This window comes from Schistocerca nitens, chromosome 2, assembly GCF_023898315.1.
Source record: "Schistocerca nitens isolate TAMUIC-IGC-003100 chromosome 2, iqSchNite1.1, whole genome shotgun sequence".
NCBI lineage: Eukaryota > Metazoa > Arthropoda > Insecta > Orthoptera > Acrididae > Schistocerca > Schistocerca nitens.
This window is the reverse complement of record NC_064615.1, coordinates 712376018-712398367: the sequence shown is the minus strand read 5'-3', so window position 1 is coordinate 712398367 and position 22350 is coordinate 712376018. Positions and strand designations below refer to the sequence as shown.

The 22350-nt window shown below is 37.5% G+C and overlaps 1 protein-coding gene across 5 annotated transcripts in view; it reads left to right on the top strand.

Annotated features, from left to right (window-relative positions):
• LOC126236877 (GTPase-activating protein skywalker) overlaps positions 1–21117 on the top strand; it is a 309366-nt gene extending 288249 nt beyond the window's left edge. For 2 of the 5 annotated variants that reach the window (XM_049946501.1, XM_049946502.1), the window contains exons 11-13: positions 1109–1267; positions 18166–18395; positions 19641–21117. In XM_049946501.1, the coding sequence (XP_049802458.1) occupies positions 1109–1267; positions 18166–18395; positions 19641–19782 (531 nt within the window). In that variant the 3' untranslated portion in view covers positions 19783–21117. The remainder of the gene's footprint in view (positions 1–1108; positions 1268–18165; positions 18396–19640) is intronic. The other 3 variants (XM_049946504.1, XM_049946503.1, XM_049946505.1) reach the window with 2 other exon arrangements.
• Positions 21118–22350: the final 1233 nt, after the last annotated feature.

Sequence of the window (22350 nt, the reverse complement as noted above, 5' to 3'; positions counted from 1 at the left end):
CTTAACATCTTTAGACTTACTCGCCCAATGACGCACAGTACTCACATCAACACAATCACCATAAAATGCTCTCATTCTCTGATGAATCTCCTGTGGGATGACACCTTCTGCTGTCAAGAATTGAGTGACTGCACGTTGCTTAAATCACATTGACTGACCATCTGCACAGGGTTCCGTACTTTACACTGTAACAACACAACCATTCAATGCTAAAGCTTCCTACCAACTGGAACTGTAGAGAAGAGGCTACGGAACAAGCCAGTACCTGCCACATACCAGTCCTGCCAACTGTTGAAGAGTTACGAAGGTGGAGGCATTACTTTTCAGTCAACCCTCGTATATACAAAGTGGTCAGAAACAACCTGAAAATCTTGTAGGGGTGTTTGCAGGGTAGGTTGTCATAGGAAATAATTGTTATGAAAAAAATCTCTATGTTGTGTCGTTTCAGACTTAATTGGTTTTGAAGTTGGCATATCAGATTCTTAGTGTAGATGATAGCACATGAGGATGCTCAGCCTTTGGTTTGGGTTTGATCCTTTTTACAGTCCCATGTCCAATTTTTGTATCACTGTCTTGTTTGATTTTAAGAAACCAACTAAAGAACACATTTGGTGGCACTGTCTCTGGTTGGCTGTTTTAATTTACCTGTGCAATGTCCTGATTGGCTAACTTCTATGCTAATTAACTCGAAAACCGTGCAACATACCACATTTTTTTCCTAACAGTTACTTCTCAGCATACCACACCGTGCAATACTCACACAAGCTTTACAGACTGTTTCTGACCACCCTGTGTATAATATGATGATGTATATAATATAAAACATTAAGGAATGAAAACCTTTCATACGGAGAAGTTCCATATTTGTTATGTCATTCTGAATCCAGTTGATTGAAGCTAAGCTAAATCTTCGGAACATTAAAACACTTTTATTCTAAACGATTAAACTGTTCTTTGTTCATAAGTGCCCATAAAATTTGTTCTTCATAATTAATGGGGTGTCTTCACCTACTTAGAAATTTAAGAAATAAACTTGTGTTTTATACCTGTATTTGGATTAATTCAAGTGGTTTTTTGTATACGTAACATTATCCTTTCTTTCTTACAGCTCATTACTCTGTGGTCTTGGCTGCCAGTGAGAATAACAATGTACCAGCCAGTTCTTTTATACACTACAGAGGAACATGGTTGTAGCCTAACTACCTTCTTCGTGCGTGTGGAACACCATGAACCCACACTTCTGATGATAAAGACTTGCAACAATGAGGTATTATTGTACTGTCAAAAAATTTTTTTTTTGGTTTTCATAAAACTTTTTCACTTTGTGTTGCATTGTTCATTTACTTTATTGTAATTATGAAGAAAAACATCCCTTTTTCTTCTATGCTGAATTTTGTTTTCTCAAGTTCTTGATGCTGAGTGAACTCAGTTTGATTCCTCACTCTTCTCCATGTTTTCAATGTCGTATAAAGCCAAATACACATACACATACATACGTTCCTGAGAACAGTTACTGTAATTGTTTCACAAATTGCAATATCTACATCTACATTGATACTCTGCAAATCACACTTAAGTGCCTGCAGAGGGTTCATCAAACCGCTTTTACAATAATTCTCTATTAGTCCACTCTTGAACAGCGCGCGGAAAAAAACGAACATCTATATAAATCTGTGTGAGCTCTGATTTCCTGTATTTTATTATGATCCTTTCTCTCTATGTCGGTCAGTGTCAGTAAAATATTTTCACTTTCGGAGGAGAAACTTGGTGACTGAAATTTCATGAAATGATTCTGCTGTAATGAAAAACGTCTTGGTTTTATTGATGTTCATCCCAAATCCTGTATCATGTCTGTGATACTCTCCCCCCTATTTCGTGATAATACTAAATGTGCAGCTCTTCTTTGAACGTTTTCGATGTACTCTATTAATCCTATCTGATAAGGATCCCACACTGTGCAGCAATATTCTAAAAGAGGGCGGACAAGTTTAGTGTAGGCAGTCTGTTTAGTAGATCTGTTACATTTTCTAAGTGTTCTGCCAATGAAACACAGTCTGTGGTATGCCTTCCCCACAACATTTTCTGTGTTCCTTCCATCTTAAATTGTTTCTAATTATAATTCATTGTTATTTAGTTGAATTTATGGCCTTTAGATCAGAATGATTTATTATGTAATCGAAGTTCAATGGATTCCTTTTAGCACTTGTCTGGATGACTACACACTTTTCATAATTGAGGGTCAATTTCCAATTTTAATACCTTTTGTTTGCTAAATCATTTTGCAATTTATTTTGATCTTGTGTTGAGTTTACTAGACGATAAACTACAGCATCATCTGCAAACAGCGTAAGACGGCTGCTCAGATTGTCTCTTAAATTGTTTATATAGATACATAACAATAAAGGACCTATAACACTACCTTAGGGAATGCCAGAAATCAGTTCAGTTTTACTCAATGACTTTCCGTCAGTTACTATGAGCAGTGACCTCTCTGACAGGAAATCACGAATACAGTCACATAACTGAGATGATATTCCCTAAGAACGCAATTTCACTACAAGCCGCTTGTATGGTTGTGTGGTACAGAATCAATTTGAAATCCCTTGTCAATAGCACTCAATACTTCGTGTGAATAAAGAGCTAGTTGTGCTTCATAAGAACAATGTTTCCTAAACCTGTGTTGCCTTGTGCATCAATAGATTGTTCTCTTTGAGGTAATTCATAATGTTCAAACACAATATATGTTCCAGAATCCTGCTGCATATCAATGATAATGATATGGGCCTGTAATTTAGTGGATTACTCCTACTACCTTTCTTGTATATTGGTGTGACCTGTGTGACTTTCTACTTCTTTCGATATGGATCTTTTGTCAAGCGAGTTGTAGTTAAATGATTGATGAGTATAGAGCTGTTGCATCAGCATACTCTGAACTTAATTGGTGTACGTTCTGGACCAGAAGGCTTGCTTTTAATAAGAGATGTAAGTAGCTTCACTAATCTGAGGATTTCTACTTCTAAGTTACTCATGTTGGCAGCTGTTCTTGGTTCAAGTTCTGAAGTATTTACTTTGTCTTTTTTGGTGAAGGAATTTTGAAAGGCTATGTTTTTAGTAACTCTGCTTTCGCAGCACTGTCTTAGATAATATTTCCATTACTATTGCACAGAGAAGGTACTGACTGTGTCTTGCCGACTTTACATATGACCAGAATCTCTTTTGATTTTCTGCCAAGTTTTGAGATAAGGTCTCATTGTGGAAGCAGTTATAAATATCTCGCGTTTATTTTGGCGCTAAATTTTGAGCTTCTGTAAAAGATTGCCAATCTTGGAGATTTAGCATTCGATTTAATTTGACATGCTTATTTCATTATTCCTGCAACACTGTTCCGACCCATTTTGTGTACCAAGGGGGATCAGCTCTGTTGTTTGTTAATTTATTTGGTATAAATATCTTAATTCCTTTCAGTACTATTTCTTTGAATTCAAGTCCCATCTGGTCTGCATTTGCATTGTTAATTTGGAAAGAGTGCAGATTGTTCCTCAGGAAGGCCTCAAGTGAATTTTAATCTGATTTTTTTGAATAGGTATATTTTTTGTTTATTTTTGGAGGATTTGGGGGCTACAATATTCAATTCCGCTATGACAAATCTGTGTTTACTAACCCCTGTATCAGTTTTGATGCTCGTTATTAGCTCAGGATTATTTGGTGCTAAGAGGTCACATGTGTTTACGCAACCGTTTACTATTTGTGTGGGCTCATGAACTAATTACTGGAAATAATTTTCAGAAAATGCGTTTTGCACAATTTTGGATGATGTTTTAAGTATACCCTGGGTTTAAATATATCTTTTCGCCAAGATATTGAGGATAAATTGGGATCACCACTTTTATATCCTGCCTAGCAGGCAGCACATGTGTGCACTCCTGTTAACTGAAGGGTAGGCTGAATTTAGTAAGCTAGGAGGAGCAGGTGAGGTAGAACACTTGGTACTGCAATTAAAAGTGGATTTACTGTGTACTGAGCATGTAGGTGCGAAGCTGTACATCAAGTTACAAAGTTACAAGTAGTGGCTCGCCCACTATGAAATAGAAACAATGTTGTTTGGTCATCTGCTCGGCATCAAATGGGCAGAATCTGCAGCATTGCTCGTAGATCTTCACAGTGCTGGCGTTGTCGTCTGTGTTGGTGTCATAGTGCCAACCTGCGAAGTTGCAGACATGCAACCGTGGGTTGCGAAAGCTTGAATTTTGTGTGTATGTTTGTGTTTGTTTATGTGTCTATCAACATACCAATGCTTTTGTTTGGTAAGTTACATCATCTTTGTTTTTAGATATATTTTTCCCACGTGGAATGTTTCCCTCTATTATATTCATTACACTATACTTACATATTCTAAATTCAGTAGGTATATCTGTAACTTTTTAACTGACACCCTTCACATTAGCAAAATCTCTCCAAGATAGTAGGAGAAAGTTGAAAGACAATACAGTAGTTAAAGAGGAAGAAATTGTCTCATATGGAAGTAAAGTGGGGGGAAAAAATGAGGCAGTTAACCCAGAACCTGCTGGGCGTTACTCCACCTAACCTGCAAAGAGGGCAATCATCCTGAGGATCTAAACATTTATTTTTTATCAAGTTCTTTCTTGTGTCCCATTTTGGAATCAATCAGAAATACTACTTTGGGGTAGCCCTGTTATCTTGAAAGGTCCAGCATATCTTGGGGAAAATGTTACTCATCTGTTTATTTATATTTGAACTCTGATAGTACTCATTTATTACTACTAATCAATTATATTAATTGATGGTATATGTGCCCTTTCATTGTATTTGTAAACTGTTAAGTCTGCCTGCCTATTCAAATTGTCATTTACTATCTTAGTAGCTTCTCAGAAGTTATATTTCTTAATGATGGCCATTTAAATAGCTTTAGGAGAAGTTCTACGGTAAAATTCTTATCTAATACATCGTAAGGGGACAGTCCTTTTGATGTATGATAGTGTGTTCAGTATTACTTAGAACTCTGGGCTCTTCTGATGCCAAGTTGTGTCTTTGTCAGAACAATACAGTCTAAATAAATGACCAATTTCCTACCTAATCCTCTCACACAGGTTCGATTGTGGATGGTATTTTGATATACATACATGTTTAACTCCTTCGCAAGCTAAAAATTCTTCATAACTGTTACTCATAAACTGTGACCCATTGTCAGTCAATAATCTGTTTGGTTCTCTTGTACCTATAAAATATTCTTCCAAGCAGTTTATTAGTGTCCGTGGTTGCCTTCTTTGTAAGATATAATTTTCATATTTTGGCCATCATTCCTCTAAGACAAAAATGTTTGTTACTCCTCCTCTTCCTATTGGTAGCTATCCAAAAACATTTGCTGCTGCAAGATCATACAGAGCTTTCGGTATTATCTTGAATGATGCATGCTTGCAATCTTCTTTAACTTTTTGGTTTTATCTCACATGTTCTAATTATTTTTCATGTTTTTTTATTAAATTTCTTAAAATAATAAAACTTACTCATATGTTTAAGCCATTTGCGTGTTCCAAAATGTCCATTTTCTTTATGTGTGAATTGTATTAATTCATTTTCTAGGGTTTGTGGAATACATAGCTTCCACTGTGCTTTATTGTTACATAGCTTCCAGAATAGTGCTTCTTCCCTTACCGTCCAAATGTATTTATCTTCTACCAATGTGCTGTTTTTTCACATTTTTGTAGTTTGTCCGTAAAATATACATCTGTGCTTATATCTTGTTGTATTCTTAATGCGAACTTTCTTACTTTATCATTTGTATAACTTATTGTCAAGAAGTTCTTGTTATGTCATTCACACCTGAAGGTATTCATGATAATGCATCTGATAGTACATTTTTTGAACCCTTTTTGTATTTAATTTCTATTTGGTATTCCTGTTGGAATAATCCCCATCTCATTAATCTGTTGTGTAGTAATCTACTTTCCATAAGGAAAGAGAATGGCAATGATCTTAATATATTAGGATCTTGGACTCCCAAATGAGCATATCAAACTTTTTTTAATAGCTGATAATTCCTTCCCTGTCTCTATATAATTAATTCAAGTTTATCAAGACTGGGATTCCATTCACCCTGGAAAAAGTTCACATGCGATATCAAATTCAGAATCGTCAGTTGCTAACGTAAAGGCTTCATGCATTACTGGATTTCGCAAAATTGGTACATTTATCAATGGCTGCTTAATATTACAGAGTGCTTCAGATGCTGCTTCATCCCATATGCAATTTGTCTTTGTTTCAGTAATGATAATAATCTTGGAACGTTCATTGGTTGGCCTTGATAGAATCTGGCTGAACACAGAAACGAGTGTAATTGTTTAACATTTTGTGGCTCTGGATGGTCTTGGCCTCTGTTCTTTTGGGATCTGATCTTGCTCTCTTCATCTCTACTAAATTTCCTAGAAATGTCAGTTCTTCCCTTCTGAAATGGGATTTTACTATCTTAATTGTGATACCCTTTTCCTGAAACTTTTCTAGCATTGTAGTTAATAATACATAGTCTTCTTCACACATCCTGGATACTATTAATATATCGTCTACATAAAGAATTAATACTTATAGCAGTTCCTTACCTAGTGCCTCATCTAGTGCTTGTATGAACACTGATACTGAAATACTTAACCTAAAGTGTAAGATTTTAAATTGATAAGACTTTTCATTGAAACGGAATGCAGTATATTTTTGTGAGGTTTCATGTAATTTAACCTGCCAATACTGGGCAGTCAAACCAACTGAACTAAAATGCCACTAATCGCACCCCTCCCGCTGGTTTCTTTACTACAAGCAAAGGTTTGTTACATGTTTCACGTAACTCTCGTGAATTGTAAATTATTGCTCTTTATTTATTTATTTTGGTTTTGTTTTTGTTATTGCTCGCGTAGTAACGCATGTATGAAAAGAGTTACGTGAAATACTTTCATTAATGCTGTGCTTTGAAATTCTTTATCGTCATTACCTTTAAAAAAAATAAATTATATATATATATTGAGATCTTATTGTTCTGTATCTGGCCTACACTTAAAGGAACGTTTTTTCGTAACTGTAACTCATGCTAAAACTCAATATATCTTCCCTACTTTATAGCTATTGAAAATTGAAATTACTTTGTCATGAACACTGATGTTACAGTTCGTATGATCGTTCAACAACAAAAGTTTGCAGTGGATTTTGTTTCTCGGTAAAACACCATTCAATACCACGACTAGCACAAGAACATGAGACTCTTATTAAAATAATACGTTTTCACTGTAAAGTTTGCCAGACCAGAACAGAGCACAGCAAGATTCTTATTACACTTTGGAGGTACATTAACTTATTGGTACTGTGAATTATATACTATCAGCAGCCCGCGTCAACCTGCAACACATCATAAAATCTGCTGATCTTCACTGCAAGTCTGGAAGCTAAAAGAAATAATATTGGAAGTAGTTTGAATACGCCGCGGCAGCGGCTCTTTCGTTCGTCGCGCAGCTCAGCACCACAGATAATATTTATATATAACTGAAAAATGTCTTAACAGGATGGGATAATAGGCAAGCAAGCTTTAACAATTAATAATGCAAGTTTTCATTTAAACAACTCTATTAAAACATTTAAATATCTCAATGATTACAGACCTTTATGAATTCACACATAATGGCGTACATCTCTTAGCCTCGACAAAAGAAAGCTACATTAGCGTTCGCTACTACAATACAGGAGATCTTACTCGCACGACTCTCAGATTAAGAAGACAAAGAAATTAATGTTTATCACGTATTATATACTAGATACTTTTTTTTAATCTTTGTTCAACATTTATTGTCTGTGGCGTTTTCATTATTCGCCGACGCAGATATTCTCAAATATAAATAATAAAAAAAATACATAATTTTATACAATGACACAATATGATACATCTAATTTTCTAATTCCTACATAATATGTTGTTTTTCTACTAGACGTTACACATGCACTTACATTTCTTTCTGTCAACTTATTTTCTGTCATTTTCTCTATTTCCTCATACACTGCTGGTGTTAAGTTTAAGGGAACTGGGTAAGGTTTCCAAAAAATGGTTCCTTATTTCTTATCTTAATTTGACAAACATAATTGCCAATCACTGTGGATTTTTCAGAAAATACACTCTCATATTTCATTAAGATCATGTATAAATCATGTTGTTGCTCTCCAATTAATAGGTTAAATTGCTGAGAGTTAGTCATTATTTTTTCTAACACCCTTTCAGATTTTCTGTTTCTTCGTCATCATCTGCTAACTAGTAATTAATCGCTATTGGGTAATAATTTATTTATTTTAACCAGTGTAATATGATTAGAACTGTCCTTGGTCCAGTATAACACTTTATAATCAAAGTCAAGTTTTCCTCTTTGTTTTAATTACCAGTGTAGGCCTAGCAGTATCTGGAGGTTCACATTGGGTACTACTAATAGTGTCTGCATAAATTCAACACCACTTATCTCCAATGACAGACGAGTTTCCTCTTTAATTTGCTTTCCTTTACTATCCACTGTTCCTACAATAAATACCCTTGTCACCAGTAATATGGGACATATATTCTTTTTTCTAATAGTATGCAGGTATTCTTGTGAAATTAATGAAATTTCGCCTCCTGAGTCCGTATAAATATCTACATTTATATGTAATACCTTTCCCCTGATTACTGGTTTTAATTGTTCATCCTCTTTTATGTTATCTCCTAATGATAATCATTCTCTTGTAGGTATCATATGAGTAAATACAATTAATTTTCCAGGTGATGGGCCTACGATTGTTTTGTTACTTCCTGGATCTTTTCCCACATCCCAGGATGTTCCCCATTTTCCAATACTATTATTGGACAGTTGGTTGTATATGTACTTTTTTTGACATGGGATGCATTCTGTGCTACTGTAGTGTTAATGGTGCTTGAGTCACTGGTTACAAAAACCTGTGAATTATTCATTTTGCTATTATTTCTCTTTCTGTTGCAATCATTATTTGGTCTCCTATCTATCCAACAAAAATTAGTCTCTCTCTCTCTCTCTCTCTCTCTCCCTCCCTCCCTCCCTCCCTCCCTCCCTCCTTTCCTGGAAAATTTTGATGTGTAACTGCCAACACATTCCCTGTATTTCCATTTCCTGTATTCTTATTTCCTGCATGATTAAAATGGCCTCTTTATTTATTCAGGGTATCCAAACCTTCCGCAAATGTCAATAATTGTTCTACAGTAGTCCACCCACTATGTAATATTTCTTTAAATATGAAATAAGGTAATCTCCTTACCAGAACTTGGACCAAGTGTGCTTCATCTAGTGGGTTAGTTAAATATTTGGACCTAGTCAGATGCCACTCAATATAGTATTTATATGTACCCCACAAGATATCGTAGTGCTTAGTACCTAACGACTGTAGTGTCAACTTCTCTTGTGAACCAACACTTTCTCTTAAATGTTCCCTGGAAATCTTCCCACAGTTTAAATTCTTCCCCATTCCACTGCATTAGATAGTAATTGTTCTAGTGCAAAATTTATTTTTTAGTATCTTCCCATTTCTGAGGCATAGATCGAGAAAATACTCTTATGAAATATGTTGGATGCTTTTCTTCGGAAATTACTTAGCACAACTAACTCCGTTTCCCATTTGTAATTCTTCTAATACTAAGGGCAATAATCTTATGTTAGATGTAACTATTGTGCTTCTAAGTCCCTGTTTAGTATCTTCTAATTCATTCCATAATTTCTGTAACTCACCCTTATTATAAATAGTATCGCCCATAGAATTAGAGGTAACGCTGTTGGTACCTAATTTTTCATGTACTTTTTTCTGTACCTTTTCTCTAGATGCTTCTCCAAATCAGTTATAAAGTATTTGAAGCACTAGAAATTTCAATAAGTTAAGTTTTTTTTGTATAGTACTAATATTTCTACCCTATCTTGAATCTCTGAGACGATTGCATATAGTTCCGTAATTGTTCGAATATGATTTCTCTAACTGTGTCTTCTTATCATTTAAATTTTTAAACTGTGTTTTCACTTCTTCTCTAGCTGTATCACAATGCTTGATTGTTTTTGTTTCAAACTCCTTAGGTAGATTATCTAAGGTTTCCTCTATTTGGGAAATTTTATCTATTTTTATGGGTATCCAGATCCCGCTCCAGCTACTGCCAGGTCTGGGTGCTGACGAGTCCTCTCCATTTGGCTCGGTCCTCCCACCACTTTTCCTCCTCCACTTGCTGCCAGGTCACACGTCTCCTTTCCACAGATATTCTCACTCCCATTTTCCACCGTGTTCTTGGGCGCCCTCTAGTTCTTTATCGATCCATCTTCAGTTCTTCCATAATTTTGGGAAGTCTCTGCCCACACATCCTCTTAATGTGCCCGTACCATCTTAACCTCTTTTTTTTTTTTTTTTAATATCTACATTCCTTACTCTGCCCATTCTTCTTTTTCCCTTAACTGCTCTGAGAAATTTCTTTTCCCCTGCTTGCAGTCTGCTACAGTCCCTTTCTGTCATTGTCCATGTTCCTTCTCCATATGTGTCAGTAGGGAAGTAATAACTCTTATACATGAGTTTTGCTTTTTCTGAAACTTCCTTATTCCAAATAAGGTGTTGTATCTTTTGGTAGAAATTGCCTCCCTTCTGTAACCTCCTACTAATTTCATTGGTTATTCTTCCATCACTAGATATTTCACTCCCTAAATAAGTGAAACTGTGTACCACTTTGATGGGTTCTCCATTCAGAGTAATATTCCCGTTGAACCCTTTGTCTCTTCCAAATTCTGTTACTTCACTCTTATCTCTCTTTATTGCCCTGTATTACCATATCATCTGCAAAAATCGTCTTTTTGTCTTTTTCTTTTACCATATCTTTTATTTAAACTGCCCTGTTCATTCCCTGCATCACAATATTAAAAAGTGCAGGAGGTAGAATTCTTCTTTGTTTAAGTCCATGTCTTATTTCGAAGTATTCAGAGTTCCCCACTGGTGTTCTAATTCTACAGTTGTGTCCTCTGTACATTGTCTTTATTTCATTAATGTATCCATCTTCTATAACTATCTTCATTTGTTCCCAGAGTCTTTCCCTGTTAACTGAGTCATGTGCCTTTTATATGTCTATAAAAACCATTATCACCCTTTTGTTATACTCCCAACTTTTTTCCATCAGTTGACGGATAGAAAATATCAGGTACTGTGCTTCTTCCTTTCCTAAACCCATGCTGTTCTTCACTCAGGTCCTTTTCTATCTTTCACTTATTCAATTTAGTAAAATTCGTTCAAAAAACTTGGCTGTATGACTCATAAGGGTTATTCCCCTGTAGTTTTTACCAAGTCTTTTGTTGCCTGTTGTGAGGATGGGAACAATGTCTCCTCTTCTCCAATCATCAGGTATTGTACTATTTCTCCACACACTTGACGGTACTCAATTTTTATGGGTAAATTGCCTATTTTTTTATTATTTTGAGATAGTTCATCCAATTGCTCCATTTTATTAGGCATCTCACCTAGTTTATTTGCTCATTCAGCTAGTTTTTCTAATGGTTTATGTATATCTAGAATTTCCGCTGAGGCCGTACTATCCATACTTCTGATTGTGATAGGCCTGTAATCTAAATTACTCCATGGAAAACATTTTTACGTGACTGAGTAGCAGTTCACAAAACGTGGCAAGAAAGGGAGTAAATAATTTCACGACTGTTTGTGACGTGCTCAACACAAAAAAGATCATAATTATCTCGGTGTTTATGGAGAGCCAGAAATCTCCTGCAATATCTCCCTCTAAACAAAGTTCCAAGATTGTTGTTCTGTGTGCATGTGTAGAGATTTCTGGCTCTCCCCAATACATGCGAGCAGCAAATGTATGCCAAGATAAATACCTGCCATTATTAATGTATGGCCTTGGCTCTTATTTATAGTGATTGAGAATGTGACATTCAAAGGGAAATTTAAGCATTTGAACTGGAAAGGCGAGTTTATTGGCATAATAGGAATTCGCGGTTTCTATACTGTCTCTCCTTTTGCCTGTTAGGGTGAAAGAGCTTCGATGATGTGCCTTTTCAACTCTGTAATGTGTAACCTGGTGTCATTGCACAAACTTGGTCCATCACGGTTACAAATCAGAATTAAAGGCACACCCAACTTCAGCTCCAACTTGTGGGAAGACACTCCTGACAACTAAAACAAGTCTATAGATTATACAGGATCTGTAGTTGTGTCATCACTTCTCATCACTGTATTGATTGACATGTAGGTGGTCACCTCACCTGGTACTAGATCAATAACGTTTTAACTGCTGTTTTTCACCAGTTCATTATTAGGTGCCCTAATTGCTCTTCCACGTAAACCACTCCTTGATGCTCAAGTTTTTTTGTAAGCTTGGAAAAACTTCATTAATTATGTTATCTTCCAAGCTTCTAACATTGCAGGAGCACCTTTCAAATTTTGTTAGGCCTTCCACATCCATTGCCCTGCAGCCTTTGCCAATCTCGAGGTGGTTTTGAGCAAAGAGCATGTACTCCTAGTTGTTGAAGGACTGTACTCTCATCCTACTTGTGAGGTGCAATCTCTCTATCTGTGCCCACATCAGAGAAGTCTTGAGGCACACATTGATCTCGTCTACCACGGTGGCTAATTTGGTGACTAACAGTGTCAGAAGTCACCTGTAAACAAGACCACCACTCCACCCATCAACATTCTTCATTCATAAAGTGCATTGATAGGACACTTGTGTGACCTCGAGCATTCATCTCACACGATCAATTTGCACTGCTGCAGCAGAGTACCGCAAAAACTGCTCTTATCTATATCGCAAGAGGGCATTTCCTTCCTCACAAGATCCAGTGGAAGTTTGAACACCGAGTGGGCAGTTCCTCCTCCACTGAGCAGGGTTGTCACTTTCCCAGGTGATGCAGCAGCTAGGGCGACATTCCTGTTCTTGCACAACTGCACCAGCAGCAAATTCGATAACATCATCTTGGCAGTACCCCCTGGTGCATTCAAGAAGTAAAGACGCGTTTCTACAATTTTATTAAAAATTTACCTTTGCCCTGGTAATAGCTGCGGCTTAATTTTTGCGACTTGAGAGCCTCCAAGACTGTGGTGCCATAAGGGAGCTCCCTGATCAAATCAGTGGACAAACCTCTTGTTCGTTGGAGAATGGGCAGGCCGAATTCAGACAGCCATTTTCCCACCATTGAGAAAACTTTATCCTCAGTAAGTTTCAGTGCTTCATTAAAATATATGTCGTCGGTGGCCTGTGCTGTCCTTTGGTACTTGTGTGTGATGTCTTCCGATAATGTTGTTTTATATTTGTCCCAAAGTTACATGGGGCTCAAGGGTCCACAGGTGCTCAACATGATAACAAAGAGCTATCTTAACTTGGCCACTGACCGGCACAATAAGCATCCTCCATTGTAGTATCCTAGAGGCCACCATCTTCCAAAAGTCCCATCATCTCACACGCTTCCCAGAATGGAGCTTTTTCCTGACTGTCTACTTTTTCGAAGGCCTAAAAACTGATGGGGCTCCAGATGCATGTCAGCAGCAACTGTACACTGTAACACTGAAAGTGTGTTATGTGCACTGTGTTTAAATTCTGCCTAGAGCATCTGAGGTCTTCACACCATACTAGCTGTCAGTGGGGGGTGCACTGCAGATGGTGCTTCCATTCTTTCTCTGATAAGTTCCATGTGTACAACAAAATCTGGGCAAAGTCATCCGTCTGGTACAGACTGAAAAACGTAATGAGAGTGGTTGTGCGTGGCCAATGTCACTACTCAGTCTTGCAAGTTGGCCTCCATAAAGTAAATGCACTCACTATTGGGAAGGTGCACCACAAGGGGTGTCACTGGGTGCCTTACGAAGCGGCGAGCCCAGTATCCACCATACCACTGTGTTACTGCTTACACATTTTCTACACATCTACACTTCGTCTCTCAGGTCGGCATTAGTGTAGCTGCTGCATAGTAAATATCATTTGGTCATTGCCTTTGTGTATGTGCTTGCAGATGTATTTAAGTGCCTGGACCGTGTTACACAACAACACGTTAACGTGGGCATCACAAATTTTGGAAAGGAGGGGCGAGCATGGTGTAGCATAACCATTACCTGTACAAATATGACCTCGGCAGTTGCACCTCTGTTGAATCTAGGTGGAAAGTTGATGTTCAAAAGTAGGGTTACAGCTCCAGGACTTTAAGTGTACTTTGATTTGCTGAATGAACTAATGTTTATGGCCAGATAGCCTCTCTTAATTAAATTGTGCACAGATAATCGACCTGCCACATACTACACTCGGTTGTGCACTGTGATATGATTTTTCGAATGCAGTGGCCCAACACTGCCCTATTCACAAAAGTTCATGTGTGGCAAACAAATAATTAATTAAGTCACTTCTTAAAGTTCTGAAATAACTGTCATTGAAGTCTAACAGTCATATCAATACGAAAATGCTGTGCACAGTAACTATTGGAAACAATACAGTTCACAGTTTGACCCTGTTGCAACAGTACGTGATGATCGTTATTAAAGTTTGACACTGTCTGTAGTAATAATTACACATTTACTGTCAAATTAACCATTTAATCCAGTCACTGTATTATTGAATAAACTCCCAGAGTTTAGGAACGGCTGTGACTCATCAGTCTCGCCAGAAAATAATTCCTTTAAAGGATCAACCAGCTTCTCTAAATCTAAAGTTAGATCTAAATCTAAAAGTTAGATCATAGTTGAAAGCACATTTTAGAAAATCCCCAGGTATTCCTTGCAGATATTTACCAATGTTCAGCTTGTCATTGAGCAACACCAAGTTGGTGTGCATCTGCTTCTTCGGCTGTTGCAGAGGCACGCTAGGAAGCCATGCACTCTACATTCTCTTGACACCGAGACGCAAGCTTCTCGGTTGTCTCCGAAGCACGCTGAGAGGCCATGCATTCTGCAATGCCGTGTCGTCAAACATCACACTGGTCTGGTATCTCCACAGCATTCTGAGATGCAATGCAGTGAGCATTCTGCAAACATGGAGTATCAGCCTATGCTAAGGTTTCAGCTGCTCGAGCATCTGCCTGATGCTCTGCCTGCTAGATTCTTCTCTCTTCAGCTTGAACTGACCTTTCTTGCTGTCTGTCTATCTTTATAGCTCAATCTCATTGTGAGCTCTGCATTTGCAAGTAATACCTAAACTAGAGAACTAATGTCAAAAAACATCCTACCTCAACAACCAAACCTGTTGACTAAACTAACCCTGAAATAATATAATTAATCCAAGAATTGTCTATAAATATACAACCAAAAACCTATTCGAAATATAAATATCAAAATCCCAGAAATAAGCCAAACAAACAAAATTGTCAAAAAACTATGAATCGATCAAATCCGGACTGAAAATCCAAATCAGTGTTCAAGAATCCTGATAATATCACAATTCAGAACACTTCCACAACATTTTACATGGTGTGAAATGTATCATGAGCATATGTTAAATTGTTACCGAAGTTTAGTGATGACGTTATCCTACAGGAGGGTTTCTGTTGTCCTGGATGTGTGTACATATTTACTTCACTTGTGCAAACAGTTAAAAACTAATCTCTGTGCTAAACTTTATGCATTCATTTGGTAGTTGACTTTCATGGATGGCTAAAAAGTCACATTGGACATTCCAAGGGAACAGTAACCATGTTGACCAACCAATGGGAATAATAGTCTTGATGACCATCCCACAAGAGCAGTGACTTTTTCGGGATAAAAGTTAGCGTATTTGTTAATACAGGGTATAATGTGTCTTCTTTGTAAATTTCAGCCAAATCCATCTGGCTGTTTCAGCATTCATGATGTACGGGGTGAACACTAATAAACCCGACAAACTGCAGGGATAGATTCATGACTGGAAATGGGGGGAAAAGGTCCTGTGAACATGTGTCTGGACATGGGCAGTGTGTGACAACAACAAATCATCCCAGAATACAGTACAGAGCTGCATCGCAACCACGTCGTAACAGATGTTCAGAGTGGCCTCCATGGGATTGCAGGTGATACGGATAGTAGTGGTTGTCATGCGGGATATACTTAATTGTACTTTGGCTTACAGTAATTGTGCTTTGGCTTAGACAATGTTGGCAGGCCACTTGCCTGAAGCTTGTACTTGTACTAGCTTCATCTTGATATCCTGTAAAACCCCATTCTCCATATCTGGTGTACAAGTAGTTTGCCAGCTCCCTGCACATTTGTCTCTCTGAAAGAACCCATGATCATACAAACACAAAAAAAGGGCTTGAAATGTTGTGTGATGTGGTTGGTGTCTGTGAGGGTACTTGTTTTTTGGTATACCCTTGCTGCCTCTCGATTGTTTCCATCTGCCTGGTCATACACAAACACCATCTCGGCTCATTCCTGACATGAAAACCAGACCATTCTGCTGCTTAAAGTACACTGCATCAATCACACAGCCTGTAACGCACAGGAAACTGATGGCATGTGGTCACAGGAACTGTCATTATCAGTGCCATGTACCATGGCAACAATACATGTGCAGACACGTGTTCACAGGATCTTTATTCCTCCAGTCCCTGCAGTTTTTCAGTTTTATTAATGTTACCCTGTGTATAAGATAAGGATTTGTGTCAGTGTTCTAATGTGTTGGACTTGTAACGACTTTTACATGCTAGGTAGTGTTGTCACATTACAGGATTTCAGGTCAGGCGTAGACTCCTCAAGATGCTACATATGATCCTCTCATCCCAGGCGTCCGCATTCTCTAAAGGAAGCAGGGGGCAAATTTAGTCTCACACAGGTTGGCACTGTTGTCCACTTACGGCAGTTGGCACAGCTGTAAACAGTGCAGTGTGGCTCACAACAGAGTGTGCTTGCTTGAGAGACACCCAGTGGGGATGATGCTGAATTGCTGCTTGTCATGCAACCCTACATAACAACAGCAGAATGATAGTGCTGGCTGAGCCAGTAATGGCTTGTGGTAAAGAATGTGTCATCGAGGTTGTGAACTTTAACCCCCGACATCTGGCTGGCAGCACCTGATGACAGTAGTCACTAAGCAGTTTGTTTACTAGAAGGGTGCTAGCTTAACCCTCAACCATCAAATTTGACGCTGGACCATATGGCAGGCTCTGCCATTCAGTGGTGGACATTGAAGACTGCTCCAGTGGGTGGCAGCAGAGCAATGTTACTTCTCTGTGTCACACTGTGGTAGCTTTTTCTACAGGAGTTACAAACTGGATGCCTTTTTTTTTTGGCTGAGCGGCCAGTACTCATATGCACCAGGGCCAGGCGTATTGACGTACAGATGCGCTAGATGTTACATAGTCCCCTGAATTTCAGTAACAGTGTCAGTTGCTGACCAAGTAATTGTACCAGCACACTGAGACCGGCCATGAGGGTGAAATGCTGCACCAGCTGCTTGACACCATTAGTGCAGCTATGGCACCAGTGACTTTAGCCAAGCAGCTCCACTGAAGGGTATTTATTTTCCCTGATAAGTGGTGTTTTTTATTCTAGCTTGATGTTGAGCATGTCCTGTCTGTGATGGTGGGGGCCATACACATCCATACACATAATAATAAAACTACAAATGTGCTACATTCTTTGTTAGAAAATGCATTCAGGGTGGCAATACAACAAAGAAAGCAGATCAATCTAATTTCTTCAGTTAGAGAAATTACACATAACTTGAGCTATGTAGAAAATATCCGGATAAAATAGGGGGAACTGAAACACTGGCTTTCGATAGTCTCCTGACATTTGATTTATAAATTTAATTATCATTCCGCTTCCTTTCAGTGGGTTTCATTTTAGATATACACATTAAGAAACATTCTATTTTCTCCACAAATATCTCTATATTCTTGCTTGGTCTATATTCTTGGACATAGAAATGATGAGCCATGTATTCTGAAAAGTGTTGTATGTGATGTCAAATTAAGTTCCTTTTTCTTATACAGCATTTCAGATTTAGTTGTCTTTATTAGGTGTTGCAATCTCTGGTTTTGAATATATTTGTTGTCTGGATTCCGACTAGACTCTGTTGAATATTGAGAAGAAGAATGACATCAAACAGAATGGATATCCAGATACAGCCATTTTATCAATCACTCTGGGAGAAGTTAAAAAATCTGACTTGGGTATTTCATTTTACAGGTGTTCGGAGCATATTGTTCAACTCGGTGGTATGAGCGAAATCTCAAAGATAATCATGGCAACAGGCAAGCCTACTTTGGGACCGGTGAGACTTTTCTTTTTAGTTTATATCCAGAACGTGCCAAATACCCATGGGTAGGCATGGATTGCAGTAATGGAGATCCTAATATTGACCATTCAGCAGAGCTCTTCATGGCTGCCGATTCAAAAATGTTAACCATTGGTGGAGGGTAAGTATACACATCCATAAGTATTGATAGACCCTAAGTTGCATCTGTAAACATGCCAACATAATCAGCTTCATTAAATGTCGGATTACTATATTGAGAGTTAGATAGTCCATTAAAATTTGAGAAAGTAGTTGATTCTTGGGAATAAGCAACAGTGATGTTTCCAGAATGGATTTTCACTCGGCAGCTGTGTGTGTGCTGATTTGAAACTTCCTGGTAGATTAAAATGCTAAGGTCTTAATGTTCCAAGTCCTGATTTGGTAGCCAGGTTGTTTGAGGCTACAGAGAGATTGCTTTAAGCTTATACGTGGACACCATGCAGAAACTTTTTGAAGAACACTGATATTGTTAAAAATGCAATGTCTTCATAATTTAATACTTGTGATTTTTGGTGAGTGGTAAAAGGAATGTGTGTAACTATAATAAACGTTTCAAAAACATTTGTATCAGTACTTCGTACTTCCGTACTTCCTTTTAAATCCAGTATGAAGTCCCATATTCTGACGCTCTTGAGTTATTGTCAACAATTACGAAGGACCTGTGGTTTAACAAACAAAAATGACTTGGTGCTGTAAGTCTTAATAATCTCATTCTAATTCCTTTTTTGCTCACACCAAGTGAGATGATGCAGTGGTTGAAGCAATGGACTCACATATGGAAATAGTGGGAATCAATTTCCTGTTCAGTCATCTAAATCTTAAGTTACCTTTACTTTCCCTATATCACTTACAGTGGTTACTGGAATCCTGGTCCAGTCCAACATTGTACTTGGCCTCCAATGACCTGTTTAATACAAAATAATTGGCAAAAGTGTCAAATATCGCAGCTTTTGTGACAAAAGTGTGTCAGGATTATTTTGTCATACATTGCAAAAAGAAATATTCTAGGCCTTTGGGTTTCCTTTTTTCATTATTTGTATTTCTTTGTAAAACAGATGTAAGTTCACTTATTTATTATTCATTCACTTCTTTTTTATTTTTAATATCCCTCTGTGTGACTGCTCATTGTACACTACACCATCATTGGACATTAAATATCATAGGAAACCATTGGAAACAAACTGAGCAATATTTTATTATGCCGGCACAGAGATAATCAGGTTAGGATAATGTTTTGTCAAGTCATTAAATATGGTGCAGCAACTGGGACATTGTTTCTCAAAATACGTTGCACATAATCTACATATACTTTTTTGATCTCAGAGATTGTGTCTTTGTTAAATGTATTTCTCTGTCTTTATTACAGTGAGGGACAAGCCATTTGGATGGATGAAAATATTCGCTTTGGCAAAACAGATCGTTGCCTCACATTCAACAATCCTCCCTTGTGCGCCAGTGGGGACTTCGAAATAAGAGTGCTTGAAGTTTATGGGTTTTCTGGAGCCTGAATGTTTTAATGTTCTTTGATCTCAGGTTATAGAAATTGTTTGTACAAACTATTGTGTAAATGTTGCATTCCACAGACAGTGAAATGGTACATATTTCTTATTTATTATAAGAAAATTTCCCAGTTTTAGTTATTACCCTGGGAGTCTGTTTCAACATTAAACCTATAGTGAATTGTTATATGGCCATTACTTATGACCTCTTTTGTAACATATGTTTCATAATTTAAATTATTGTTTTGTAATTGTTGCAGTTGGTAGTGTTGTTAGATATTTCTGTTGCTGTATTGTTTATCCATACAATTTTTATGCGTGTTATTCAGTTATTTTATTGATGAGCTTTCTATTTGGTGTAAATGCTTTGTACATTTTTTCATAGACTGTTTACATATTTGTGTATCTATAAATAATTTATTGTTATGTTACACAGCCACGCTTATCGATTGAAATATTATTATTTTTTTTAGAAAAAAATAATAAGATATATGTACAGTTCAGCAGCAGTTCAATGCTGTGCAAGATAATATATGTTTAACACTGGTATATTATGTGACCATTGTGTTTTTGTGTGCTTGAGATTGGCATGAGAGAGAGAGAGAGAGAGTTATTTAAGGGTGTGTGTCTCCCTGCAATAATGTAGCACTAATAGAACACCACCATTCAAGTTGTGACTGGGACAGTGTAGTGTCTTTATGTATTGCCTATAATTGCTTGGGTAGTATGCACCTAAGAATGATGTAGCTAACTGTCATATATTTTTTATAAATGTTTTAGTACTACAAGTAGTGTGAATCAAATGAAACACTATAACTTTAATTGCAAATTTCATTTCCACTGGGTGCACAAATCAAGTATGTCATGCTAATGAGTTACCACAATATAAGATCATTATTTTCTTACTGGATTCAATTTATCAAACAAAATCTCTCAAACAGTACAAAATTAATTGTAATGAGTTAATTAATGTTATTACTTAATTAGAATGAAGAGAGAGACTGTAAGCAAACAAAAAAGGTAAGATGAAACTATGAAACATTTACTATTTGTTGCTGGAATTTGCCTCGAGTTAGTATTAGTTCATATTTTGGAACGAGCAGTCACTTAGCGCCTACTATTGTTTTAGTGCTTAAATCAACTGTTTTCTGTGATGTGACTATTTTCTGTGAAATCCATTCCAAAAGAATTCTGATTAACAACAGAATACCAGATAAAAATGTGGAAAGGCTCACAAAAAGTTAATAAAATAAGAACAGCATGGTTCTGTGGGATCATTTTCTATTTTATGCAGGACAATTTACCTATTTCTGTTTATTTACCAAATTCTCCATATTTGTCAAATAAAAAACCTATCTGAATATAGCAATGGTGCTCCTTTGTGGTTTACTTGCTCTTAATGTACATTTCATTGTACAGTTGCCTGTACTTCTACTGCACTTGGTAGAAAATGGAGAGTAGAGGGCTGTTTTTAAATAACTTGGCTCTGGAGTTAAACAGGCATTGTACTAAAATTACACACCATCTTCGTACCAATTGTCACCCTTCAACAAAATTAAATCTTTGATCTACAAAGTAGTAAATGATTTTGTAGTTGTTTCCTTCCTGCATGGTGCACAGAAAAAGTGAAATTCAACTAGTACTTCCTTCCAGAAAATGAGAATAATAAGATATTATTGGTGTCCTATGTTATGAGCTGTTTAATCCAGAATACCTCGAAAGTAGTGCTGTATACATGGTTGCAGAATGTATAAAAATGGCCTTATTGTTTTAAGAATTGGTAATATTGCCTGTCTCCCTCTTACATTAGTATAAATAATGAAAGGAGTAAACATAACAACTCATTGTACAGTGAGGCATTGAGTGATTGAAAGCACATAAACAAAGACTGAAAACACTGCTAAGCTTTTGGGTGCAAACCAGGGCCCGCAAGAGATGAGAGCCCTGCAATGAACTTCTGAAGTCACACTAGGCAGGTTGTCTGCCACAATTTGTGAACGCTGTGCTCTGTGAAGGGCCTACGGGAAACTAGTATGTAATTGAAAAGGTACCCACTAAAGGTCTTAATTTTGCCATGTGCAATAAAGAGCTTGCATACATTTAAATGCACAGACAAGATTTATTAACTCATCTGAAATAGTTACTTGCTCTCTGCCAGAGATGGCTGCTGGGCCTACCTTCTCGTGGGCCTTGGTGCATGTGCACGCATGCGCGCCCACACACACACACACACACACACACACACACACACACACACACACACACACAGAGAGAGAGAGAGAGAGAGAGAGAGAGAGAGAGAGAGAGAGAGAAGCAAAGCTACAGTGTTCTGGCTAAATACACAGTGCTGGAACTGATGTGGTGTCAGGTGATGTGGGAGAGGGAAGAAAGGAGGCAGATTGGAGGAAGGTGGCAAATGGCTAAAAGGGAGGCAGAGTTGAGTGGGATAGGAATATGACTCATGCAGCGGCACTGGTGAGTTGATGGAGTATACAATGACAGTGATGTAGAGGAGTGATTTAGGAGGAAGTAACAGATAGTGGAAAGAGAGACTGCAAGGAAGATGCTGTGGGTGCA